The sequence below is a fragment of the Brassica rapa genome, chromosome A05, assembly GCF_000309985.2.
Source record: "Brassica rapa cultivar Chiifu-401-42 chromosome A05, CAAS_Brap_v3.01, whole genome shotgun sequence".
In the NCBI taxonomy this organism is placed as follows: domain Eukaryota; kingdom Viridiplantae; phylum Streptophyta; class Magnoliopsida; order Brassicales; family Brassicaceae; genus Brassica; species Brassica rapa.
In genome coordinates, this window is record NC_024799.2 from 15,778,418 (window position 1) to 15,804,973 (window position 26,556).

A 26,556-nucleotide genomic window follows, 5' to 3' on the forward strand; every position below is an offset into this window, starting at 1 on the left:
AAAAAAATGTCGGGCTCCGGGAATATTTTCGAGTTGTGGAGGTGGATGTATATGCATAGAGATGCTAACGGGAGAGTGACGAAAAAAATACCTTGTGGGGCTGGAGACATTTATGCATCAAGCAGATTCCACACTGCTCGCCCAAGAAAGTGGTAAGATGTTATGTTCTTGTCGGAAATGCAACAATTCGAAATTGGCAAATCGTGAAAATGTTTGGAAGCATTTAATAAATAGAGGTTTCACGCCAAATTACTATATCTGGTTTCAACATAGAGAATGTTATAGTTATGATCAGAATGAAGCTAGTAGTAGTAATAGCAATTTTCAGGAAGAACCGGTTGATCATCATTTGCATAACGAACATAGTTACCATCGGGAGGAGCATATGGTAGATTATGATAGGGTTCATGAAATGGTAGCTGATGCATTCGTAGCTCATGATGAAGATGAAGAACCTAATATAGATGCAAAAAAGTTTTATGAAATGTTAAATGCGGCGAATCAGCCACTTTACAGTGGTTGTAGAGAATGTCTCTCAAAATTGTAGTTGGCTGCTAGAATGATGAATATTAAAACTGATCACAATCTATCTGAAAGTTGCATGAATAAATGGTCAGACTTGTTTAAAGATTATTTGTCGGAAGACAATGTGTTTGCTGATTCTTATTATGAGATTCAGAAACTGGTTTATAGTCTTAGGTTGCCTTCGGAGCTAATTGATGTTTGCATCGACACTTGCATGATCTACTGGAGAGATGATGAGAAGTTAGAAGAATGTCGATTTTGCAAGAAGCCACAATTCAAGCCGCAAGGATGTGGTACCTACTAATTACAAACAAATTGAAAAGATTGTACCAATCAGAGTAGACTGCTGGAAAGATGAGATGGCATGCCGAGCATACTCAGACAGATGGTGAGATGACTCATCCATCATATGCAAGAGCCTGGAAACATATTAACAAAGTACATCCGGATTTCGCTACCAATAGCCGGAATGTGTATCTCGGATTATGCACAGATGGATTTAGTCCATTCGGAATGTCAGGCAGACAATATTCATTGTGACCAGTCTTTCTTACGCCATACAACCTGCCACCAGAGATGTGCATGCAATGGGAGTTGCCATACAACATGGTTTGAATCATCCAAAAAGGTCTCTGAATGTTTTCCTACAACCACTGATAAAAGAGTTGAATGATTTGTGGTCAACAGGGGTGAGGACGTATGACTGCTCAACGAAGACGAATTTTACGATGCGAGTGATGCTTTTGTGGACCATAAGTGACTTTCTTGCCTATGGGATATTGTCTAGATGGACTACACATAGGAGATTAGCTTGTCCATATTGTAATGGAACGACAGATGCGTTTCAACTGAAGAATGGTAGGAAGACAAGTTGATTCGATTGTCACCGTCGATTTCTTCCCATTAGCCATCCGTACCGAAGAAACAAGAAATTGTTTAGGCACAAAAGGGTTATGAGAGACACTCCTTCTCCATATCTAACTGGAGAACAAATTGAAGCGCAAATCGACTAATATGGAGCTAACGAAACAGTTCGTTGTGGTGGTAATTGACATGTCCCTCGTAATACCTGATTCTTACGATGTTCATCACAACTGGCACAAGAAGAGTATATTTTGGGAGTTGCCATATTGGAAGGATCTTCTTCTGCGCCACAACCTCGATGTGATGCATATAGAGAAAAATTTCTTTAAGAACATCATGAATACAATATTGAATATCGCAGGGAAGACAAAAGACAACATAAAATCGAGGTTGGACTTGCCGGATATTTGCTCAAGACGTGAGTTACATATAAAAATCAATGGACAAGTGACCGTTACGATATTCAGATTATTTTCAGAAAATAAAGTCGGTGTTGTTCAACTGGGTGGCATAAGAAGTGAAGTTCCCCGATGGGAATGTTTCAAATCTCTCTAGATGTGTTGAAAAGGGTCAAAAGTTCTTCAGGATGAAGAGTCATGATTGTCATGTCTTTATGCAACGACTACTTCCCTTTGCATTTGCATAGCTACTTCCAACAAACGTAAATGAAGCACTTGCAGGTAGTATATTATAACGCTGTAATTTTATAATGGTTTAGATTGCAATAATATATGACTAATAATGTGTGTAATTATTTTTGGAATATACAAGGCATTGGAGCATTTTTCAGGGATCTGAGCACACACACTCTTAAAGAAGAAGTCGTGCAACAGCTTCAGGAGAACATTCTCATCTTATTGTGTAACTTAGAGAAGATATTTCCTCAGGGATTTTTTGACGTCATCGATCATCTAGCTGTCCACCTCCCATACGAGGCATTGCTTTGTAGACTTATACATTACGGATGGATGTTTCAGTATGAGCGAGCCATGAAATATTTGAAGGGAAAAGCAAAGAACCTCGCAAAAGTTGAAGGTTCTATAATTGCTGGAAGTTTCATGGAAGAAACTTCTCACTTCACATCGTACTATTTTGTGTTAAAAGTACGTACCCGGAAAAGAGCTCCAAGAAGATATGAGGATGGTGGTGTCGCACGAACATATGCAGTTGCTGGTGTTCTAGACATCTTTAGCCAGATTGGGCAACTCGGTGGAAAATCAAAAGCGGTTTGGTGGTCGAGTGAAGAAGATGCTCATAGTGCACACACTTATATTCTACTCAATTGCGAAGACCCATTGATGCGTTATTTTGAAAGGTAACATATATGGACACTTTTAAACACATATAAGTTTAGATTATATAATTGCCAAAAATTAATTAATATAAAATGTGATTTTACAGTCTATTTGTTTCTCAAGTCGAAGAAACATTCCCAGGTATATCCACAAGTGACGTAGACAAAAGGAAAGATCAACACTTTATTAAGTGGCTGAAAAATCAGGTATTAACTCAAACTCTTAATTTTTTCAGGTCGATCAAACTCTTTTTTCATACATGATCTGTATTTCAACGTTCTCTTTATTTTTGCAGGTTGATTATGACGACGATGCAGATTATCCTAATTGGTTACAGGAAGTAATTCAATCTCCACTTGTAAAGGTCACCACATCACAGATGTATTTCACTCGAGGTACTTTTCACACATATGAGTATGGTAACCAGCGGGCGACCAGTAACTATGGAATATGTGTGAAAGAGGAAACAGATTTCTACGGGATCTTGACGGAGATTATTGAAGTCGAATTCTCAGGGATATTGAAGCTGAAATGCGTCCTCTTCGAATGTGAATGGTTCGACCCCGTCTTCAACAGAGGTGTTCGGTTTAACAAATTTGGTGTAGTGGATGTCAATGGTGGATGAAGGTACAACCAAATTATTTTCTTGCCATACATGAGCAAAATAAATTAATTTCTACATTTTCTTTATTTTTTGCAGGTACAACAAATTTGAGCCTTTCATCTTAACTTCACAAACAGACCAAGTTAGCTTCCTTCCATACCCTCAGATGAGAGAATCGAGAATAAATTGGTTAGCTGTGATCAAAGTTACACCTCGAGGACGAATCATCAGTGGAGAAGAAACACCATTGCAAGAAGAACATATAAATGAAGTCGAAGAACCTGAACAAGAAATTGATGACATCCTTCTCATTGATCCGCATAATCATGAGTACGAGGATGTTACCGACGATGCCACTGACAAAGCTTTTGAAGACGAGTTTAATGAAAATGATGCTGTTTCTAGTGATGACGAGAATGTTGATGTATCTGATTGATGTATTTGTTTTTAATAAAATTGATTTTCAGACTTAATGCATGAAAAACTATTTATATAATTTGATTTTGTGTAAGGTTATGGGAGTTTGTATTAGAAATAAGAGATTAATTGAGATTATAAGTTGAGGAATTGTGGTTTTAGAATTTCGGGTTTGGAATGGAAAGAATAGATTGAGGTTAAAGGGAAGATGGGTTTGGGGTTTGAGGTTTGAAATATATATGAAGTAGAAGATAAGAAAGATGGGGTTTGGGGTTTGGGGATTGGAGTTTTGGATTTTAGGGATTTAAACATAATCCTCGTAATGTCCTCGTAACATAACGAGGAAATAACGCCGAAGTTAAAAAATAAAGAACGCTGGACTCGTTAATTTCATGTAAGCCTAAATCGTCGTAAACACCTCGTAACCGGAGAACGGGGCCTTGCTATTTCCTCGTAGAATAAAAACAAGCGGCCTCGCTAATTCCTCGTAAATTAACGACCAATTTGCCGTTGTAAAATGAAAAAAGAAGAGAAGAAAGATACTGGAATCACAGGTGGGAAGAAACAAGGCGAGACCTACGTAAGTCTAGCCCACATGTGTTCCAGTATTTTCTTCTACTTCTTTTTTTTCAAATATTTCTAATTTGGGAAGCAAACTGGTGAGTAATTTTTTCTGATTTGAGAAGCAAATCGGTGAGTTTATGTTTGATTTGAGAAGCAAACTGGTGCATATTTATAGGAAATTGTGAAAGGTTTTACGACCAATTAGCTTCGTCTCATTCCTCGTAAGTAAAAACGCGGGCCTCGCTAATTCCTCGTAAATGAACGAGGAAGTTATGAGGAAACTCAACAAGGGCCTCGCGAGTTCCTCGTTAAAGGGAAGATGGGTTTGGGGTTTGGAATATATGAAGTAGCAGATAAGGAAGATGGGGTTTGGGGTTCGGAATATATGAAGTAGCAGATAAGGAAAATGGGGTTTGGGGTTTGGAATATATGAAGTAGAAGATAAGGAAGATGGGGTTTGGGATTTTGGATTTTAGGGATTTAAACATAATCCTCGCTATTTCCTCGTAAAATAACGATGGAATAACGACGAATCCTTAAAACATAAAGAACGCAGGACTCGTTAATTCCACATAAGCACAATTTGTCGTAAATACGTCGTAATAGGAAAACGCGGGCCTCGCTAATTCTTCGTACACAAAAACGGGGGCCTCGCTAGTTCCTCGTAACTTTACGAAGAAATTACGACGACTACTAATTTCTTATATATACACGCGAGCTTCTCACTTCCATTTTGTCTCCACTTCCTCTCTCTTTCGTAGCAATGGTATGTACTCTCTCTATTTCCTCTCTTATTTGATTAGTTTAGGATAGATTAGGTGGTTAGTGTAGGGAATTTATATAGGTTTACTGATTTTATATTAATTAGTGTTGATTAGGTGGTTAATGTAGGGAATTTAGCTACGTTTATAGAATTTGTTATTTATAGAATTTGTTAATTACTGTTAATGTTATTTTTAAAAATTAATTTTTTTTCAGACGGTTCGAAGGAACAGACTTAGTCTCTATTACAGAGAAATGTTCGGTGAGCCTGGTAGTCGTTTAGACCCGTCTTCTTCAGCTCCCGGTTCTTCGGATCCGGCGACTGTCCCCGAGACTCAGTCTTCTCAGAGAGTCTCTCGGTCGCCTTCTTCTAGTGCCTCATGTGCCTCCTCTGATGGCTCCTCCTGTGCCTACTCCGATGGCTCCTCCGATGCCTGCCGAGATTCATCCCGATTTGATGGTGCCTCCGAGTGCTCTTTACTCGCAGTACACTGCCGAGGACCTTCTCCGTCTGCCAGGCAGAGAAGGTTTACCAGTCATAGACCCCGACCGACCGGACGGAACTTTGTAGTATGTTACATTAATTATTATTTTTAATTCTTTTAAAATTCTTTTATAACATTAATAAATAATTTATTCTTTAAAAATTTTTTTTCAGGTTTGGGATTGACGGATGTCTAGCATCGGACGTAACCGACACGATCAAAGGTTACTTCTTCATGGCACATCGGAACTGGAAAAAGACGCTGATCTACGTCAGAAAGACGTGGTTCAAAATTTACGCTGTAAGTTACTATTAATTAATTATATATACTTTAATTTTTTCATGATTTATATTTTTTAAACTAATTATTAATTTAATTTTTTTTTACAGCAAAAATATCATTTGTCTATGGGGGTCAATGAGAGGGTGCGGAAAGCGTTTTACGCGAAGGCGAAAGTTCGCTTGTTGGACACGGTCTCCAACTGGAAGAGTGACTGGATCGTGAAGGGGTATGAGTGTGACAAATCCGCTGAGCTCACCACGGATGTGTGGGATGGCCTTATCCGTTATTGGCGGGATCCTGACGCCATTAGAATCGTCCAGTGTTGCTCTGCCTCCCGTAACACGGTAGATGAGCACGGCAACGGGCCGATGTTTCACTCTACGGGCCAAAAACCCCACGCCGGTGTCCGTTTCGAAATGGTAATTAAATATTTTAATTAATTAATTTTTTAATATATATATATATATTCTAACTTTCTTAAAAGTTTTTTAGGCCAAAGAGACGGGACAATTCCCGTCTCTTTTGCAACTTTACGAGAGGTCCCACAAGAACAAGACAGGTCAATTTCTAGATGGCAAGTCCGAGCAAATCTTCAACGACTTGGTTGCTCAGGTTGACGACCGCCAGACCCAGCTGACCCAGCAGTCCACCGACGGATTACCCGTCACCTTATCCACACTTGAAGTGGATAAGATTTACGAGGAGGTAAATTTTTTAAAATTTTAATTTTTTTTATTATTCATTTAATTTAACTTTAAATTTTTACTAATAATATTTATTTTTTGTTTTTAAGGTTGTCCCTAAGAAAAAGGGACGTACGTTGGGGACTGGTTCCGTCAACGATGTTCCTAGACCGACATCGTCTTATATTCAGACACGGGAAGATGAAGTTACTCAGCTGCATAGAGAGTCCACTCAGCTGCGTAATGAGTTGGACTCGACACGATCTGCGTTCGCAGCTCGTGTGGGTGGAGTCGAGGGCTTCTTGAACGTTATAGCGGCCACAAATCCGGAATGGGAGTCCTTGTTGAGGAACATACGACGACAAAATTCCATTCCAGGCGAGTCATCATCCGACACACATGCCGAGGCAGATGTAGAGAGGAGGAGTGATGAATTCTACTGGGCGATGAACGACTCTTAGTTTTTTTTCGGTTGTTGTATTATAAATTCAAAAATTATTTATATATAAAATATTTTTGTATTGATTTTTTTTTTAAAAAAATTAATTTTATTAATAAATTAAATAGTTTTAATTATTTTTTAAATTATATTTTTAAATTCTGTAAAATTAGAAAACGAAGTAAATTTGTAGCTAATTTACGACTTATTTACGTGGAAAATGTACGAAGAAATGACGAGGAAGGTTAAACGAGTATTTTACGAGGAAATACTTTCGAGGTATTTACGTGTACTTTACGAGGAAATACTTTCGAGATAAATACATGTAGTTTGCGAGGAACTCTTTTCGAGGTATTTACGAAGAAACATAGTGACATTCTTACGTGGAATAGTTACGTGGTTTTTACGACGAAATGATGTACTTCATCTGTACGACGAAAATTTTTCCTCGCTAAATTACGACAAATTAGCGAGGAAACATGTGTTACGATGAACGAGTAACGACGAAACGTTTTTCCTCGCTAATTCCTCGTAAAGCCTCATTTACGACAAACTCACGAGGAATACCGCCGTCGTTAAACTTGTGTTTTCTTGTAGTGGAAGCACATGGTTATGAGTATCATTTTGGAAGAGACATAATCAGAAAAGGAAAAGTTAAAGTATTAAAGATACCTACAGCTTACAATCCTGCAGACATTTTCACAGAAGTATTGCGAGTTTATAATTTGAGAGAAGCATTGAAGATGCTTCAGATTGGTAAAGAATAAAGAGTGACCTAAGGGCATCCGGTAAAGGATGTAGGAGGATTCAGTAAAGCATTATGGTGTTCGATTTTTTAATGCAAGGAGGTTGTAGAGGTTGATCTAGGCCTAAGGTGGAGCATTGAAGTATTATGGTCACTAGATCAAGCATTATGATGGTGTACGAGTACGAAGATTCTAAGCGAAATGATTACCTGAGTATTAGCTAAGTGTTGAAGAGACTCTAAATGAGTCAGAAGGTTTGTAATACACTAAGATTTGGCTGATACACGTGTCTTTATCTCTCAGGCTAAGCGTGTGTTTCCCACGTGTGTATATGACCGGTATGTAAGGTCATTAGCTTTACTCTTGAGCTGATTAGGATAATCATCTTGTTAGTTCATCAGCCGAGAGAGAGAGATCGTAAGAGACTGTATCATCCAACTCCAAGTGTAACGGAGCTCGCTTGTGAGCAGTTTAGTGTACTGCTGGTTCAATCCAAGATTTGGTGAGATATAGCGGTCCTTCTTCGTTAACGGAGGGGTACGGTGAACAATGGGTTAACAAATCCTGTATATTCATTTTTGTCTTATGATCAAGAATCGATTCAAGTAGATAGAAAGATAAGGTCAAGATTCATTCTATCTTTCACATCAAGGCTTTTGATTTAATTATTGGAATAACATAAGAGAGATAAATAAATATATATAATATATATATATATTTATTTATTTATTTATATTTATTTATATATGAATAATAAGTAATAGAGGAAGACAAATGTAATGAAAATATTTGTGTTTCATTACTATTTGATGGATTAGGCCCATCAAATAAACACATTATTTGTGAATTATTATTTGAAGGCATACTATAATCATACCCGTGTCTTGATCAGTATAAGAATAATTTAATTTTGTATTGTTCTTCACTTTTTCTATTAGTAGATAACCGAAGGTACGTTTATAAGACGTTGGCTTAGTTGTATATGACGACGTCGGTTTAGTTTAAGTACTTCGGTGCACTTTATTAAGTAGCATATAAATCATTGTAACATTTTTGAAAAAGTCCAAAAGTTAATGATAAAAATAGGATCCTAAATTAATAGATTAGATTATAAAAACACTTGATTTTTATTTGTGGTTGAAGGGTCGAACATGTGTTAGAAATATTCTCTTTAAAAGCACGTTGGAAGCTTGCGATTCCGTTTTGGAATCACGCTTCCATTCGTTATTTTTGGGTTCACCTCCTAGGGTGAATCTCTAAGTTCACCAACCAATATGATTTCATTATTTCAAATTCGATATCTTTTAAAAAAAGAAATAAAATATTGTCAAGTTATATTATGTTTTTAAAATAAAAAGAAAAAAAAATAGTAGTTACAAAAAAAAAGATTTATTTTAAAAAATATTGTTAACGTCGTCAGCAAAACACTAAACCCTAAATTCTAATCCCTAAACCCTAAATCCGAAACTCTAAACCTTTGGGAAAATCCTAAACCCTTGGGTAAATCCGAAATCCTTAGGTAAACCCTAAACCCTTGGATAAATCATAAATTCTAAATCAAAAGCACTAAACACTAAAATCCTAAACCCTTGAGTGTTTTAGTGTTTAGTGTTTTTGATTTAGAGTTTATGATTTATCCAAGGGTTTAGGGTTTCGGATTTAGGGTTTAGGCATTAGGATTTAGGGTTTAGTTTTTTTCTGATGACGTTAAAAATATTTTTTTGTAATTACTATTATTTTTTTATTTTAAAAACATAATATAACTTGACAATATTTTGTTTCCTTTTATAAAAAATATCAAATTTGAAATAACATAATTCTATTGGATGGTGAACCTACCCTAGGGGTGAACCCAAGAATAAGTATTACGACGCATTGGTTCGGAAATAAAGGAAAAGAAGAATAACCGCCCGTTATTTTACCGGAGGCAGAAGAACACTAGTAAAAACATTTTGACATAGCCACGGTGTTGTCACAGAAAAATCCTGGCTAAATCAAAATGATCACGTTTTAGCCTAGATTTAGAAATAGCGGTGATAAAAGAAAAGTGTGGTCAAAACCATATAGTTTTTTCTAGCCACAAACCTATAGCCACACATTTTTCCAACCAAAAATCGTGGCTATTTTCTTTAGAGCCACAATTTCTACCTCTGTAGCCATGATTTTTCTGTGGTTATGCTGTCTTTTTGTCAAAACTTTTTAGTATTAGAAGGAAAGTATGACCCGATGACCAAAAAACAAGAACATAAGACTGGTTTCCTACTTTAAACAGGAAGAATGATTTCATCAATTAAGTATCCTCAACACTACTCAAAATTTAATATTTCTAAGTTATTTTAAGTTTTTGTGTCGAGCATAACTAATTAAAGATTTATAAATTAGTGTTATAAAGTAATATATAATGATTTATAAATTAGTTTTAAAGGTTTACAAATTGATTATAAGAGTTTTAATTAAACAATGCATGAATGATAATAAAAGTTTAAAAATGTAACTATTTTTAGAGACAAAACCCTTTAATTATTTTTGAATAAGAAGAAAACCATTCAAATAAGTTTTAATATTGAAAACAATCAGATTTATTTCTTTAATGTATATCACCCTCTGTCTAAAATACCAAGACAAAGGTGACAAACATTAACGCGATTTTCTTCTTCAAACTTTTAGCTGAAAGGTTGTTTTATGATTCATTTTTAGTTCAGGGGTTTTATTACGAAAAATCCTAAATTAAATAAATCAACATGATATAATTAGCTTAAAAATGTATGTAAGTGTTGCGGATATAATTAATTTGTTGGACTTAGCACAATAGTTGAAGGTCTCGCATGATTGATTCTAACCCGGGTTTTTGTCCAAAAAAAAAAAACGGGTAAGAATTAACCTATCCACTCTCATAAAATGTAATGTTTTTAAAATTATTTATTATTTTAAATATAATATCTAAAAATGTTTATGGTATTAGCACAGTAGTTGAGGATTCTATGATTTATATCTCTAGCATCTAACCAAGGTTCAAATCCACTTTTTCCACTCTCACGGAAAATTAGTCATTGTCTGTGGAAGCTTGGTATTAGTTCGTGTATTGAATTTGAATTAATTTAGTAGTGGTGTATGTATTTGCACAGTGCATATGTGACAAGACTATTAATGTAAAAATTAACCGATTTTCTCTATAAATAATCGGTTGAAACAAGTCATGGACTGTAGATTATTATTATTATTTTTTTTTTTGGTCAAAATCATGGACTGTAGATTATTATTCCCTTTTTATACCGATGAATAGGTTGAAACAAGACATATAAGCAGATGTAAGTGAGATGGTGTGCCTGTAAAAAAAATTTACTTATCTTACAACATTTATTACGGCTTCGCTTTGACCTTATATTACATACTACCAATTTACTCCAGTACTCTCCCTTGTAATGTTGATCGAAAAGAGTATTCATATTTCTTGATTGTAAATGCTTAACTCTGCATGTGTTTCCTTGTAACGTTGGGTGAGGTATGTCGAACATTTGATCGCTGGATATCTATACAAGCATCAAAATCATTTATAAAAATTTGTTTACCACTCAGACGTCTCAGTAACACAAAGATAAAGTCTTACTTGGGAACGTTGCTTTCGGACTTGCAAGTTGGGAGACACTCCACCAGACATTCATGATTTGGTTCCACGAAAAACGGAATCTGCATTCACAAAACATAGGATGCAACGTCGATGTTATACGCTAGACCTGGTGCTGAACATGTCATAAGCAAAGCATTGAAGCATAAGGCCCTATAGCCATCACGTCCACAAAGATTGTACTGATCAAACACAGGTGGATTAGTAAGAGCCTTACAGAATATCGTTCCTGACCGTTCCCAAGAACCCGATGTAACGTGGATCTGTAAAGTCGAAATGAATGTGAGAAAAGCACCAACTAGAAAATACGACTCACAAATCACAATCAATAGTTGATTAGAAGTATTACTTGAAAAAGCCATTGCTCCAACGTTCCAGCATATCTCCAAGATTCACTATATATGCTCTGTAGACAAAGAAAATAAAGAAATCCACCAAATTGACAAATACTAATACTGATCACATGCTCAGACAAGAAAACATGTAATTAGGCAAACAGTCTTAAGCCAATAATATATCATTCACTCATGACATGGTTAATGGATGATGGACCCAGTGAAGACTATAAACAGAGTTGTTAGTTACCCTTTAATCGCCGGTACATATTCCCACTTCTGAGGCTTGGCGTTCTTATCTTTGCATATCTGTCACCAAGTTTTCGCAGTTTCTCGTAACTAAACCCAGTAGTGTCAAAAGTTATAAGGATAGGATAAAAAAAAAAACTGTGATGCTTTTAGTACCTGGAGGCCCATTACACCATCAGTGGCTAATAGAGTCATCATTCCGTAATCAGTATGTGCTCCACAAGCATATATTCCTTTCGACGGATCAGAAACCCCTAAAGATAAAAAAAAGGTGAAAAAATGTTAGTGACATACAAAGCTTAAGAAATCACATTCCGCTGTAATGTTCATAATAAAATAAATGACCTTCATAATGCAGTAATCGCATAGTTGCAATAGGCTTTCCAAGCATCTCCGGGGTATCAAAGTAATTCGCATCCAAATCAAGTGCTAACGCCAGTAATCTTCCAATATCCTTAGAAACCCTCCTGATATACAAAACGAAACTTTGGGTGATTGTCAAGAACAGAGATGAAGCATAACACAACTAATCCTGTCGAATCAGAAATTCTAAACCTCAGACGAGGACTTACAATGCTTCTTGGTGATATTTCTCCATGGTTTCTCGCCACTGAGGCAATACATCTAAGCCAAGAATAAACGAAAGTTTATTCAAAGAAACTGAAATTAACAAAGACAAAACAAAGGAGAAAAACACTAACCAGAATCAGGCCAAGGGTTGGGGCCATAGAATGGTTTATCATAATCAGGATCATCTTTAGGAACTTCAATTCCAATGTAATAACCCTCTTTATGATCTCCTAAAAGAAAACTCAAAGAGATTGATCAATCAATCAACAAAACACCTTTTGATTTTAAACTGATAACACATGCACGAACCATTAACTTGATTCTCAGGATCTAAGATTTCATCAAGAACTGGTGTATAGCCTCGGTGCTTTTCGTTTCTCAGAACTTTCATCTTCTCCTCTAAAGGAAGAGCGAAAAGCTTCTTGCTCTGCTCGAAAACATCATCCATGAACTCCTCGTTTATACCGTGATTGATCACATAGAAAAATCCACAATCCAAACATGCCTGAAACAACAATTCTCACGCTTCATTTGAATATATATATATTTTTTTTAAAAGAAAATCTAAATCATCTAATTTTCAGATTAATTAAATAGAAAGGAGAGGGGACCTGTTTGAGGGAAACAACAGAATGATGAAGATCATCGTTGGCGAGATCGATGCAATTAAGAGATGAAACTTGCATGGTTGGGTCTTGCAGCTCCTCTTTCGTGTGATTCTCCATCTCTATCTGTCTCTATTCAGAAGACTAAATGGCGTCGTCCGTTTTTATTCTTCCACCTTTAGTTTTTATAGATGCAGCCGCCACGACAATATTTTACGCAATTCACGGTCGTAAAGGGCATTCGGTAATAATGATCTTTCTACCTGCTCGTTTGCCCCTCTTCGGGTCCAATTTGTATCTTACTGCATGTCCTATTGTTTTTTGGTGGCAGATTAAAATAGTAAAATTTTGTCGGTCCACTAATATATTAGGCATTCCCATAATTCATTACTAATTCTTTTTTGCTTTATTTTTTTCATCCCTCACCAAAACAAAGTGTGTACTAGTTTCCCAGAATCAAAGGGAAAGAACCCTGCGGCATTTACGGCAACGTTTAGGTATGTAAACCAATCATATCCGATGATTGCAAGGGCATTAATCGATGGTCTACAGAATATTACAGATGAGGAAAGTAAAATTGTATCATCAGGCCCCGGCTCGAAACATATTTAAACCCACGGCATAATCAAAAAATTTAGTGCCTTTTCTTGCACGAATAAAAAATTTAGGACATTTTCTTGCAAAAAAATCAAAATTTTAGGATGCCTATGTATAAAAGAAATGTAAAAAAAAAAAAGTGTGATCCTGTGCAAATGTACAAAATCTGTTATACCGAGAGATGACTTTTGATTGTGCAGACCTAACTAAAGAATCAGCAGTTCCATATTTTACTCTTGGAATGTGAGAAATATTGAAGTTTAGAAAACAGATTTGGAGAGTCTGTATCGCCTCTAATTCTGTTACAAAACTTGGCCAAGCTTAGGGTTCCTTTATCATTACAATCAGGTCTTTGTAATTCCAAAGTTTTGACACATTGAATGTTGGAGTATGCTTTCCATAGACATTTTAGTGCCTCTAATTATGTATGCAAAGCAGCTTCTCGTCTTTTTAAGTTTCGCGTCCCCATGAGTTGAATTTTACCCATCCTATCCATCCAAGCTCATCCGCATCTACGATACTGAGATTAAGAGGTCCATGAACCATCCACCATACAAAAACTACCCAAGGTTAAGACTTGTGGTTCCTCGATGAAATGTTCCTATGGAGATGAGGGTACTGTCTCATTTGCATTGAACCAAGCTTGACATTGACCTTCTGCATACATGACAAGTTTCAAAGGGTCTCTATTTATCCCTTAAATACTTTATCATTTCGAGCCTTACAGATATACCAGATTATCAAAGGGTAATGATCTCTGTCTAAGTCTGAGTCTTCAATTTGTTCTTTCTCCAAATTAGATAATCCAAATAGGCATAAATGCTTAGTAGCTGAAAATTGTCAGGACTAGACATAGTTGTCGATAGAAACCATACCTGTAAAGCTGGTGTGCATATCAGGGTTAGTGGTTTTAATGGGCTGATCCATAAACACTATAATATTAAATCCTAGTTTCGTTAATTTTCTAATGTGATGGGATGGTACCCAAAACTTAACTATACAACATTAGTATCAAATCAGCTGATATTAAAGTGATAACAGTTACATAGAAACTAGGAAAACGTGATTTCAATCAATCCCAAAGACCCAAAAGGCTAAATCTATCGTTTGAATCCAGATAGAAACCTAAAAGACAAGAAATTAAAATTTTAATTATGTGGCAAGATGATAGATTTTGGTTATCTGTAACTCTTAAGAACAACAAGTACTCCTTTGATTATCAATGTAAACGTTTAGACATTGAATTATGATCTCGAATTACAATCTCATGACAATTGCAACTCTAAACCATTGATCTCATAACAATCGTCAAGTACGGACTCATAGCGTCAAATACTAAGAACATCAACGCATAAAACTAAAAAATGAATCTATACTCTTTATTTATCTTCACTCGTGAGCTTCTTCAGCTGAATTCCCACTTAACTGCAAAGCCTCCATCCCACACCGAAGCTTCTATTATTCTTTTAGCTGACTTTAACTCTATGCCACGTCAGCTACCTCTTCTTGCTTGATAAGAACTCCCTTATCTTTCTTCATCTTCCATACATAGCCTTTCTTGTATCTATCAATACTCCCCCAAGGAAATCCAGCTTGTCCTCAAGCTTGTAATAAGGAAATCATTCCACAAACTCGCGATATAACAACCAAGAAGTCTCCAACTCATCGTTCTGAGTCCACTTCACCAACAATTCTAAATCCACAATCGCTGAGTAGCACTTATCCAACACTTCTTCTGGTTCAAAATCCAATAATGCATCTCCTAAACACACCGGAGGTAACTCAATACATTGATCATGATGACCCAAAGCTTGCTTAATTTGCGAAATGTGAAACACATGATGGATATGCGGCTCAGGAGGAAGCTCTAACCTATAAGCCGATTTTTCAATATTCTCCAACACTTTATATGGTCCAAAAACCTTGGCTGCCAACTTCTGAAATAAATGCTTCTCCACAGACTTCTGACGATAAAGTCTTAGTTTCAGATAAACCATTGAGCCCACCTCCAATTCAACATCACCTCGAGACTTATCAGCCTGATTCTTCATGATATCTTGAGCACGGCTGAGATTATGTTTCAGCTGAACAAGCATCATATTTCTTTCTTGTAACGAATTTTGCAGCTCGAAGTTAGTAGTATAACCTGCCTCAAAACGATGTAATGGAGGAGGATCCCTGCAATAAACAACCAAAAAAGGAGTCATCTGTAATGATTTATGGTAGGTCGTATTATACCACAGTTCAGCCCACACCAAATACTTGCTCCAAGTGCGTGGATGTAAAGATGAAAAACACCTCAAATACGTTTCTAGACAACGATTCAGAATCTCCGATTGACCATCCATCTAAGGGTGAAATGATGTGCTATATTTCAACTGAGTCCCAGCCAGATGAAGCACCTCAGTCCAAAATGTACTTATGAAAATACGGTCTCGATCATAAACGAAACTCTGAGGATACCAATGTAGCTTAACTATCTCCTGCACGAAGCTCTTAGCAACATTAACAGATGTGAAAGGATGTTTAAGGCCAATAACATGAGCAAATTTACTCAATCTATCGATGACCACTAATATGACATTGATTGCATTCAATGTTGGCAATCTCTCTATGAAGTCCATATTAATATCATCCCACCCTTGATTTGGAATTGGTAAAGGCTGAAGTAGCCCCACCGATGACAAAGTCGAATGTTTGTGTGTTTGACATATCACACAACTAGCCACAAAATCATGAATCATCTTGTACATCCCCTCCAAAACTCCTGAATGACCTCCCGCCTTTTAAGTGTCTTTAAAACTCCTGAATGACCTCCCGCCTTGCTGTCATGCGCTTCACTCAATATCGATGATATAAACTTCAAATTCTTAAGAATCACCAACGGTTGCTTGGACCATAACTTCTCATCTACCGTCCGGTATTTTGTGAGACCAATGTACCTTCACGCAACTGCCGCATAATAGACTGAATGTGTCTATCCTCCATAATCTCTTTATATAAGTCATCCCACTACAACACCGCTGGAACTGTCAATGCCAATAATAGAGATGATATTGACATACTTCTTGACAAACCGTCTGCAGCCTTATTCTCACAACCTGGTTTGTAAAAAAATTCAAAATCGAAGCCAAGCAACTTTGTCAACCACTTCTGATACTCTAAGTTAACTTCTTTTAGCTCCAACAAGTATTTTAAGCTTCTTTGATCAGTATGCACATCAAAACAGCGACCCATTGAGTAATGTTTCCATTTTCGAATGGCCAACACAATTGCCATCAGCTCTTTCTCATACGCCGGTTTCATCTGTTATCTTGTGGTCAAGGTGCGACTCAAGTATGCAATCAGTTTCTTATTCTGCATTAAGACTACCCCGAGACCAAATCCTGATGCATCTGACTTAACTACAAACACTTGCTGAAAGTCTGGCAATGCCAACACTGGTGCATGCATCATAGCATTCTTCGATTCTTCAAAAGTTCTTTGAGACTCCACACCCCATACAAATTGATGTTTCTTTAACAGTGTCGTTAGTGGCCGTGCAATAATCCCATAGTTACAAATGAACCTCCTAGAATATCCTGTTAAACCCAAAAACCCTCTTAGTTGTTTACAGTTCTTAGGTAATGGCCACATTCGCATTGCTTCAATCTTAGATGAATCTATAGCTACTCACTGATATGAAATCATATGTCCCAAATACTCCACTCTTTCCACTCCAAACGTACACTTTTTTATTAGCAAACAACTTATGTTTTCTCAATATTCTTAACACTGCACCCAAATGTTCAAAGTGATCCTCTTCATTTCTGCTATAGACCAAGATATCGTCAAAAAATACTAACACAAAACATTGCAAGAATGGCTTCAAAATCTTGTTCATCAAACACTGAAACGTTGCAGGTGCATTAGTAAGCCCGAAAGGCATTACTAAAAATTCATAGTGATCTTCCACCGTTCTAAAAGCAGTCTTGGGTATGTCCGCTTCGACCATTCTTATCTGATGATATCCAGATCTCAAGTCTAACTTCGAAAACATACCCGAACATGTAGTTCATCTAATAACTGATCAATAACCGGAATCAGACATTTGTCAGGTATTATAGCGGGCTCTATAGGCTACACAGAATCGAAAAGAATCTTCCTTCTTCTTTACTAATAAGACTGGACTGGAAAATGAACTTTTACTCGGTCGAATAATGCCCGATGCCAACATCTCATTAAACATTTGTTCTATAATAGTCTTACTAGCATGTGGATATCTGTATGCCTGTACTGACACCACTGATATTCTTGGGAGTAAGGAAATATCATGTTCTTTCCTTGCATTGGTGATAAGGTAGTGGGTATAGCAAAACCATCTGAAAATTCTTCCAATATAGTCAAGAGTTTTGTAAGCAGTCCTTCCCTTCTTGGTTTACTCCTTGTATAGACTGGAGACAGTGACTTGAAGGAGAACTTGGTACAATGTAGGGTTATGTCCCCATACAATGGAACCTTGTTTCCAATATAGATAAATGACATGATCTGTTCCTTCCAGTCCACTTCGCATTTACCTAAAGTCTCAATCCACTGAATTCCAAGTATAACATCCATGTTTCTCAGCTCTAAGAAGATGAAGTCTGAGGTGAAGTCTGTTTGACTTAATTGGAAAGCAACAGCTCAGCAAACTCCATAAGCTTTCATAGTTACTCCATTTCCAAACAACACCTCCAAGCTACTTGCTCTACAAACTTTCAAATGTAGCTTGTTCACAATTTCAGGTGATATGAAACTGTGAGATGCTCTGCTATCAAGCATGACAGTCACCTCCTTGTTTTGGCTAATCCCTCGTATCTTCGTTGTTTTTGGTCTCAATTCCCATATATGAATTGCGGGATAGAGTGTGTAAGGTTTGGTTCTCCGGTTGATAGTCTTGTGATTCTTTTCTTCCGCTGAGTCAACAACTTAATAAGAGTTAACACTCGTAATGTTTTATTTGGACATTCAAACTTCTGTGTAACTGACCACGTCGCTTTAAAGCGAAAGCACACCTTATCTCTTTTCATCTTGTCCAACTCCGCATCTGAAAACTGTTGTCTTGGTCTTATAGTTTGTCCTTGCTGTCCCACATTCTCTTTGTTACCCAACGATCCACTCACTGGTTTGTCTGTTAGCAACTTAGTCGTCTTAAATGTTGAACCATAATGCTGTATTCCTCTTTGAACCTCTCCATTTGAACCTCTTCTCTACATCTTCAATACCGCAAGCTTGTGATTAGTCAGTCTAACCGGTTCCTTCATACGAATGACTTCTTTCATTTCAGATTTTAAACCATTGTAGAACACCTTGATCAAATTTGCTTCATCAATTCCTGTCACTTGATTCTGTAAAGCTTCAAACTCATTCATGTAATCTGTAATCTCTCCCACTAGTTGCAAACATAATACTCTCGCTGCTGGATCATTATCAATGGGACCAGAAAATCTGTGAAGCATCCTCGCTATAAGCTGTTGCCAGCTCTGAAATGGATCACTCAACAACTCTCCATTGAACCAGTTCAATACCAGCCCTTCTAAACTCAATAATACTAGATGTGGTTTCTCCTCTTCACTGTAGTTGCCAATTCTGAAGAATCTTTCAACTCTCGAAATCCACTCAAACGGCAACGGACCAGCAAACACATGCATATCGACTTTCTTTAACATCGAATCTTGATTAGCTAATGTATTATGGATTCCCCGATAACCTAACCGTAATTGAGATTCATCCGGTTTCGGTAAAGAATTCGGTACCTGATTCTGTTGATTCAGTGATGACACCGCAATCTATTTCCCATGCCGTTGGACGATCGATGAATTTGCTTTGATTCTTGCTAAAGTCTCACTGATCGTTGACATCTGACTCTCCAGAACGCCTAATCGAGTGTTTGATTCCTCTCCGATAACTCCAAATTGTTTCTCCAATGAAGCGATACGATCAGTCGTTGCTTTCTACGATTTTGAAATTTTATCGCAACCGATTCGCATAAACTCCAGATCGTCTTGCATCCTCTATAACGCCGGATCTCTCTGCCTCTCCGAGCTCGATATTATTTCTAAATCACTTCCGATTACCATTTCTTCAGTTTCGCGATTATTTCCGATCGATTTTTGTCGCACCCATGATATATTTTGGTTATCTGTAATTCTTAAGAACAACATGTACACCTTTGATTATCAATGTAAACGTTTACACTTTGAAGTATGATCTCGAATTACAATCTCATGACGATTGCAACTCTAAACCATCGATCTCATAGTGATCGTCAAGTACAGACTCGTAACGTCTGATACTAAGAACATCAAAGCATAAACCTAACAAACGAATCTCTACTCCTTATTTATCTTCACTCGTGAGTTTCTTCACTGAAGTCCCACTTCACTGCAAAGTCTCCATCCCACACCAAAGCTTCTATTTTTCCTTTAGCTGACTTTAACTCTCTACCACGCCAGCTACCTTCCTTTGCTTAACAAAAACTCTCCTATCTTTCTTCATCTTCGTACATAGTCTTTCTTGTATCTATCACTAGATTCATTATACAATTGAAAAACACCAAAGCCAACATTGGGAGTGATTGGTTGGGATTTATCTCTTTACTTTAGCTTTATTTACTTTTAAATCACTAAATTTTACCAAACATGTTGTAGCTTTATTTTTAATAGTTAAAACCTAAATCAAGTTTCTATAAACTTTTACCAATCATGCTTTGGCTTTATTTTTAAAGCTACAACAAAAAAACTAAATCAAAAACTTTTTTAATGTATTTTAGGTAAAACCTAAAGCTCTCTTTTATAGACTGTAGATCTGTGAAATAAAAAAACTATCTATAAAATCAAATAAATTAGATAATCATAATTAAAAACATCTATAAATATTTAATTCAATTTTGAGTGTTGTAAAAATTATTGAAATATTTTAAATAAAATATATATATCACATTTTAAATAACAATAAACTTTGAGAATATATAAAAAATATTAATATACATTATTTAATTGATAAAAAATAATTATTTTATATATACATCACATATTTTATTTTAAAATATGTACAGCATATAATTTACAGCTACAACAAATTTAACTACATCAAAAATCTATGAAAAAAATCTACAGTAACAACTTTACAACTACAACCAATTTACCTACAACTAAACTCTTACATTTAAATTTTTAGAGTCACAGTCCAACCAATCACCCCTAATATTATATTAGTTCATCCATAGTGGATAGTACCTCAATGAGTCTCTGTAGAATAAAGTAATAAAGCAAATACAAATAGGAGAAAAGTTGGAGAATTGGTCATGTACGTATTTCTGCAAAGAGACTCGGCAACAACGTTAAGAGTCTTTTTATGACAAGTGTCATTGTATTATTTAATCTAATTTTTATAGATTAAATTTAATTATAATGTAACTATATATCATTATTATATTTGTTAGAAACTATGGAGCTGTAGCCAATGCTGGTGCTATTACAACAATGTGTTTTCGACTTTATAATTATATTTTATATTGTTAATTTCATTTTTTGTGGGTACTTCATAGGTTAGTCAATAAATCATAAGTATTCTGTACATGCCCCAATATCTGACCGTGTACCGGTCATTTAAATTGCCAAGTAAGGTTTATAGATCAACCTACTAATATAATCGAGAGAGATTTGGTTTACATAGCGCGCATAATTTGTTTTTTGAAAATAGTAGATTTATTAATTATTAGCTAGTTTTTAGTAAAGGTAGTTGTAAGTAAAGGTGGTTGCAATAATGGAAGAGAGGCAAATAAGTAATGAAGGAAGTAAAGTGACATTCAAGAGCCACCTCTCCGGTAAAAATCCTGAAACCGTTATGGTCCCATCTGCTATGACTCGAGCAAGCGTACCAGCCTCTGTCGACAATAAACCTCCATTAAATGTTCCTCTAGACAGCCTTGAAGACATTACCCTCGACAGGAGTGATAAATTCACGCCCTCAAGCACTTCCGCAGATACAAAAGTGATTAAAGCAGATGCAACATACTGAGGAACAGAATAAGGCACAATGATGTGGAAGCTGAGAAGTATGCCAATGCACAACATAATCTCTGATGCAAGAAGAATCTTTCTGCAAAAATAAACATGGATATAAAATAAATTCGTGTTTGCAATTTGAAACATTATGTATGACCTGAAATCAGGTTTCTAGATTGTAGAGTAATTCTACCTTTCTTCAAACTTGTTGCTCAAGTAGTGCCCAACTATAACGTTAACTGGAAGCACCGTCAGACCGAGACAGGCGAGAAAGATTGCAACTGCACTTGTTTGCCACACAAAGTAATATGTAGTAATGACACTGCTTTCAGCTAGCAGGATCTCCATCGCATATTTGAGCATGAAGTAAACAAATAGTTGAACCTGCAGTTACACCATTAATTGTTGTTCAACATCACTACTAACTACTGGTTATTTTCCAAAAAAAAATAAAATCTTATTGTATATACCTTTACGGAAGGTGAAAGCAACTGGTATGCTGAGATGATTGAAGTTACTGGCTTTTGGTCTTCCTTCGGTCCGTCTTCGTCACAACTCTCTTCTTCATAAGCTGTTTTTGTTTTACATTTCACGAGGAAAGGCGCCATGAGATTTTCCTCCAAAGTACAGAAACTTGAAGGTCCTGCATTTGTACTTTAGTTCTTATAGGATTGATGGCGGAATAACATTTATGGAAAATTCTGACTACCTTCTGGTGACAAAACATTCTCTTTGATTTCTCTCTCAGGTTCCTTAAAGTATATCAATAACAAGAGCAAGAAGACCAGCCACGCCAAAGCCATGAACCAGCCCGGTAATGTAGCCTCGTTGAATGTTAGATTGCATATCTTGAAGTGAGTTTGAAATAAGCAAGCAAGGGCTGGACCACATGCCATTCCTAGTGCACTTGCACTAACAAAGCCAGCAGAAGCCTTCATTCTAAGCTTAAGTGGCACACAGTCACTTATATAACGCATATTTATGACCCTTGCAGAGCCTAGCCTGAGGTAAAGCATCTCACACATACAAATAAGTTACTTGGTAAACAATGCCAAAAGACAAAACAAGCAACGTCCATGTATATCTAATTTTTAGATATATAGGCAGAGTTATTACCAGTGAAATACCTCATTTTCTTTATGATTGATTGAAACTTACCCACATAATAGGCGGCCGAGCAGAAGAACCACAATAGATTTCATATCATAGGCTAAGGCGTAAAGTATGTTCCCAGCGAGAAGAACGATGCTGCTAAACAATAGCGGCTTAAGATAAGATCTGTTTGACCATGAACTGAAATAAACTGATGAAAACAATTGAGCAACCGCCATGGAACCAATCACTACACCGCAAACAGTGGCAGCAGCTCCAAGGCTGATGGAGTAACTATCTGCCGTAGGGACGACTATGTAGGTGTTGACCATATACAGGAATGCGTTCACCAAGTTCAGGAGAAGGGACACAAAATGAAACTTCTCCTCAGAAACCGGATCCTCGAGGGAAGGTGAGTCTTCTAATATGATAAACGCATGTTTCCCTAAAAAATCCAAAAAGCTTGTAGAGTTTGATAGCCTTTTAACAGCTGCATTAATAGAGTCAACCATAGAATCCTGAAATACATGCACTAGTTAGTTAGAACAAGTATAACGTGTTGTTACCTGCAGACAGAGAGAGAGAGAGAGAGAGAGAGAGAGAGAGAGAGAGAGAGAGAGAGAGAGAGAGAGAGAGAGAGAGAGAGAGAGAGAGAGAGAGAGAGAGAGAGAGAGAGAGAGAGAGAGAGAGAGAGAGAGAGAGAGAGAGAGAGAGAGAGAGAGAGAGAGAGAGAGAGAGAGAGAGAGAGAGAGAGAGAGAGAGAGAGAGAGAGAGAGAGAGAGAGAGGGGAGCTGAATGCATATTGAAAAAGGAGAAGAGAGTTATGGAATACATGATTAGGTGATACAGATCGATCATATATTGAAATATAAACCCCTTGGTGGTCTTGAAGTTCCGCAAGATTGTAAGAAACAGACCCAGCAACAGCTCCAATACCCTACGTACATATAATTTGCAATAAGCAATTAATATAGAGAAATTCTCTATTATAACTATTTTTAAATTTTTGTCACAAAAAATAGCTTTCAAAAGTTAACTAATCTATACTTAGGTCATTTTCTTTCTTGAGAGCTATTTTGTAATAAAAACTTTATAAAAAAATTATTTTAGAGAACTGCCCATTAATATACCAGAGAAGAAGCCAGCATTTCAGTATATTAATCACGCATATGCTATATAGAGTAAGAAACAAGAATGAAAGTTACCACTTGCTTCAAGACTTGTTGCAGCTGAGAATAAGGGTGATTTGAACGAGTTTTAACATAGTAGTCTGTGAATTTGTAGCCAAAATGCTTATCGATTTTTTTCAGGATCTTACGAATACCAATGGCGTTCATCTCAAGGAAACACAAGAGCCTCAAAAGATCTTGTCCAACTTGTCTATATCCTTGTTCAAGGTCACATATCTTAAAACTTTCTTCCTCTTGAGAAACTGCATTGCGCTGTTCTCCAAGAGATGATAATCTCTGTCCGAGCAGCCCTTGTTGTTGCAGAAGAAACAAGACAACCTTTTCAATCTAGTAAGAATAGAAAAACAAACAAGCGACACTCATACGTCAATTAAAAATTTAAAGCAAGCGTAGTTTCTTTATGGGATATTCAAGTGAATGACACATATATCAAATAACAATATTTTGCGACATTTTGTCGAACAAAGCATTTAGGTTTGTGGTCACAAAAGAGGAAGGAGCATATAAAAAAAAATCAAAGGTGTAGATGATGAGAAATCTCAGATCTCCTGGTGTTACCTGATCATCAAGTATTCTAGAGAAACCCTTGAGCACATAAGTATGATCTTGTGTGCCAGTATCAATTTGTTGCTTAAACTGGTTGACCTTCTTTTTCATAAACTTATAGTCCATATAATATCTGAAAGCAGAGACGCGTTTGCGGACAATAATTCAATTTCAATTTATACAAGACAGAAAACGAAAAATAAAAAATTGCCATTATTAATTAATTACCCTTTCCATTCTTGAATCTGGCTTTCTTTCAGCCTCTTCCCAAAGGTAACCATATTACTTGTCTTAAAGGGGCTCTGACTAAGCTTTCTGCAAAAACAAAGAAGCATTCATCTCTATAACCATGAATTATAAGAATTCACTACCGAAAACGTTAATCCAACGAGGAATCAACTATCCTTAATCCTAAAGATTTTTTATGCTCTTTTAATAATTAAAAGAATCCTGAACATAAAATTGTCAAAATGGATACACTACAAGAAAACAGCGGTATTCTGACGGACGTTCCGACGGAAAATGAATTCCTCGGAATATACCGAGGCATTTCCGAGGCAATTCCGAGGAAACACAAAATTTTGCTTCCTCGGTATTCCGTCGGAATATTCCGACGGAATTCCGAGGAAAATTCATCTCGTCGGAATATTCCGACGGAATACCGAGGAAACTAGTATTCCTCGAAAAAAACCGATGAATTCCGAGGAAATATTATAGACGTTAGAGAGCCGTTGGAGAGCCGTTGGGGGATTTTAAAAATTCCGAGGAAATTCCGACGAACTAGCCGTTTGCATCGGAATTCCGTCGGAATTTCCTCGGACCGTCGGCAGGATTTCAACTATAAATACAAGCACCCCTCTTCCTCTTCATTCACTCCATATCTTCATCCTCCCTCTCACTTTCTTTACACACGAATTTGATTCATAAAAAACATGTCTTCTTCAAATTATTTTCGTTCTTGGATCGATCGACCTCATTTGGATCCAAACACGAGATTGCTTACGGAAGAATACCAACAAGGTATAACCGAATTCATGGGGTTAGTTCACCGACAACCGGAAGCAAAAACAGGTATGTTAAGATGTCCTTGCTCTAATTGTAAAAATAAAAAAGTTATTAAAGAATGGGATGTTTGGACTCATCTATATTTGAGTGGGTTTACACGAAGTTACAAAATTTGGTATCATCATGGAGAAACTGATTATGAACTTGGTAGTACTAGCGAACCTCAGCCAGCGGTTAGATTAGAAGATCCAATTAGAACGGATGTAGATTACGGTGTAGGTACTGAGCAGATGGTAAATGATCATTTTAGAGGGGAAGATTTACCCAATGCCGAAGCTAGGAGATTTATGATATGTTGGATGCTGGAAAGCAACCATTGTACGAAGGTTGCAGAGATGGTCATTCAGCTTTATCATCTGCTACAAGATTGATGGGCATTAAGACGGATTATAATTTGGCTGAAGACTGTGTGGATGCGATTGCTGATTATGTAAAAGGTATTCTACCCGAAGATAATGTAGCTCCTGGCTCATACTACGAGGTTCAGAAACTCGTAGCTGGTCTTGGTTTATCGTATCAGGTAATAGATGTATGCAGAGACAACTGCATGATTTATTGGAGGGCGGATGAACAGCGGGTTTCATGCAAATTTTGTGGGAAGCCTCGTTATAAAGATACGAGTGGAAGAGTTCCAGTACCATATAAAAGGATGTGGTATTTGCCTTTGACGGAAAGGTTGCAGAGGCTGTATCTGTCTGAACGCACAGCGAAACCAATGAGATGGCATGCGGAGCACTCAACAGATGGTGAGATTAGACATCCTTCAGATGCAAAAGCGTGGAAGCATTTCCAATCAAAGTATCCCGACTTTGCGTATGAGAGAAGAAATGTCTACCTTGGATTATGTACTGATGGTTTCAGCCCGTTTGGCAAGAGTGGAAGACAGTATTCTCTATGGCCAGTCATTCTTACACCATACAACCTACCCCCAAACTTGTGCTTGCGACGAGAGTTTTTGTTTCTCTCGATTCTCGTTCCCGGACCAGAGC

At 36.7% G+C, this 26,556-nt stretch overlaps 3 protein-coding genes across 3 annotated transcripts; all 3 read right to left on the reverse strand.

Annotated features, from left to right (window-relative positions):
• Positions 1 to 10,965: 10,965 nt before the first annotated feature.
• LOC103868830 (2-oxoglutarate-Fe(II) type oxidoreductase hxnY) lies at positions 10,966 to 13,296 on the reverse strand. The gene is made up of 11 exons (XM_009146888.2): positions 13,057 to 13,296; positions 12,755 to 12,950; positions 12,577 to 12,675; positions 12,448 to 12,499; positions 12,221 to 12,342; positions 12,032 to 12,129; positions 11,877 to 11,935; positions 11,641 to 11,697; positions 11,509 to 11,554; positions 11,274 to 11,353; positions 10,966 to 11,196 (listed from the first exon to the last, which is right to left on the reverse strand). Exons 1-11 carry the CDS (start codon positions 13,168 to 13,170, stop codon positions 11,109 to 11,111), a joined length of 1,011 nt encoding a protein of 336 aa, XP_009145136.1. The 5' UTR covers positions 13,171 to 13,296; the 3' UTR covers positions 10,966 to 11,108.
• A 214-nt stretch (positions 13,297 to 13,510) lies between these two features.
• Positions 13,511 to 25,153, reverse strand: LOC103868832 (SPX domain-containing membrane protein At4g22990). Its single transcript, XM_033292149.1, is given in 8 exon segments — positions 13,511 to 21,768; positions 21,868 to 22,058; positions 22,145 to 22,676; positions 22,833 to 23,284; positions 23,599 to 23,703; positions 23,972 to 24,283; positions 24,515 to 24,635; positions 24,731 to 25,153. Coding segments are annotated over 8 exon segments (2,193 nt in total). The 5' UTR covers positions 24,838 to 25,153; the 3' UTR covers positions 13,511 to 21,395.
• Positions 15,267 to 16,271, reverse strand: LOC103868881. The gene is made up of 2 exons (XM_009146938.1): positions 16,111 to 16,271; positions 15,267 to 15,825 (listed from the first exon to the last, which is right to left on the reverse strand). The coding sequence occupies exons 1-2, from the start codon at positions 16,269 to 16,271 to the stop codon at positions 15,267 to 15,269; spliced, it is 720 nt and encodes a 239-aa protein (XP_009145186.1).
• Positions 25,154 to 26,556: the final 1,403 nt, after the last annotated feature.

Coding starts and splice junctions, on each gene's coding strand:
- LOC103868830 (XM_009146888.2), bottom strand. CDS start 13,170: ATGGAGAATCACACGAAAGAGGAGCTGCAAGACCCAACCATGCAAGTT. Junction 12,951..13,056: donor CTGTTGTTTCCCTCAAACAG/GTCCCCTCTCCT, acceptor TTGTTGTTTCAG/GCATGTTTGGATTGTGGATT. Junction 11,936..12,031: donor ATGGTGTAATGGGCCTCCAG/GTACTAAAAGCA, acceptor ACTTGGTGACAG/ATATGCAAAGATAAGAACGC.
- LOC103868881 (XM_009146938.1), bottom strand. CDS start 16,271: ATGGACTTCATAGAGAGATTGCCAACATTGAATGCAATCAATGTCATA. Junction 15,826..16,110: donor GAGATAGTTAAGCTACATTG/GTATCCTCAGAG, acceptor TGTTTATTGCAG/GGATCCTCCTCCATTACATC.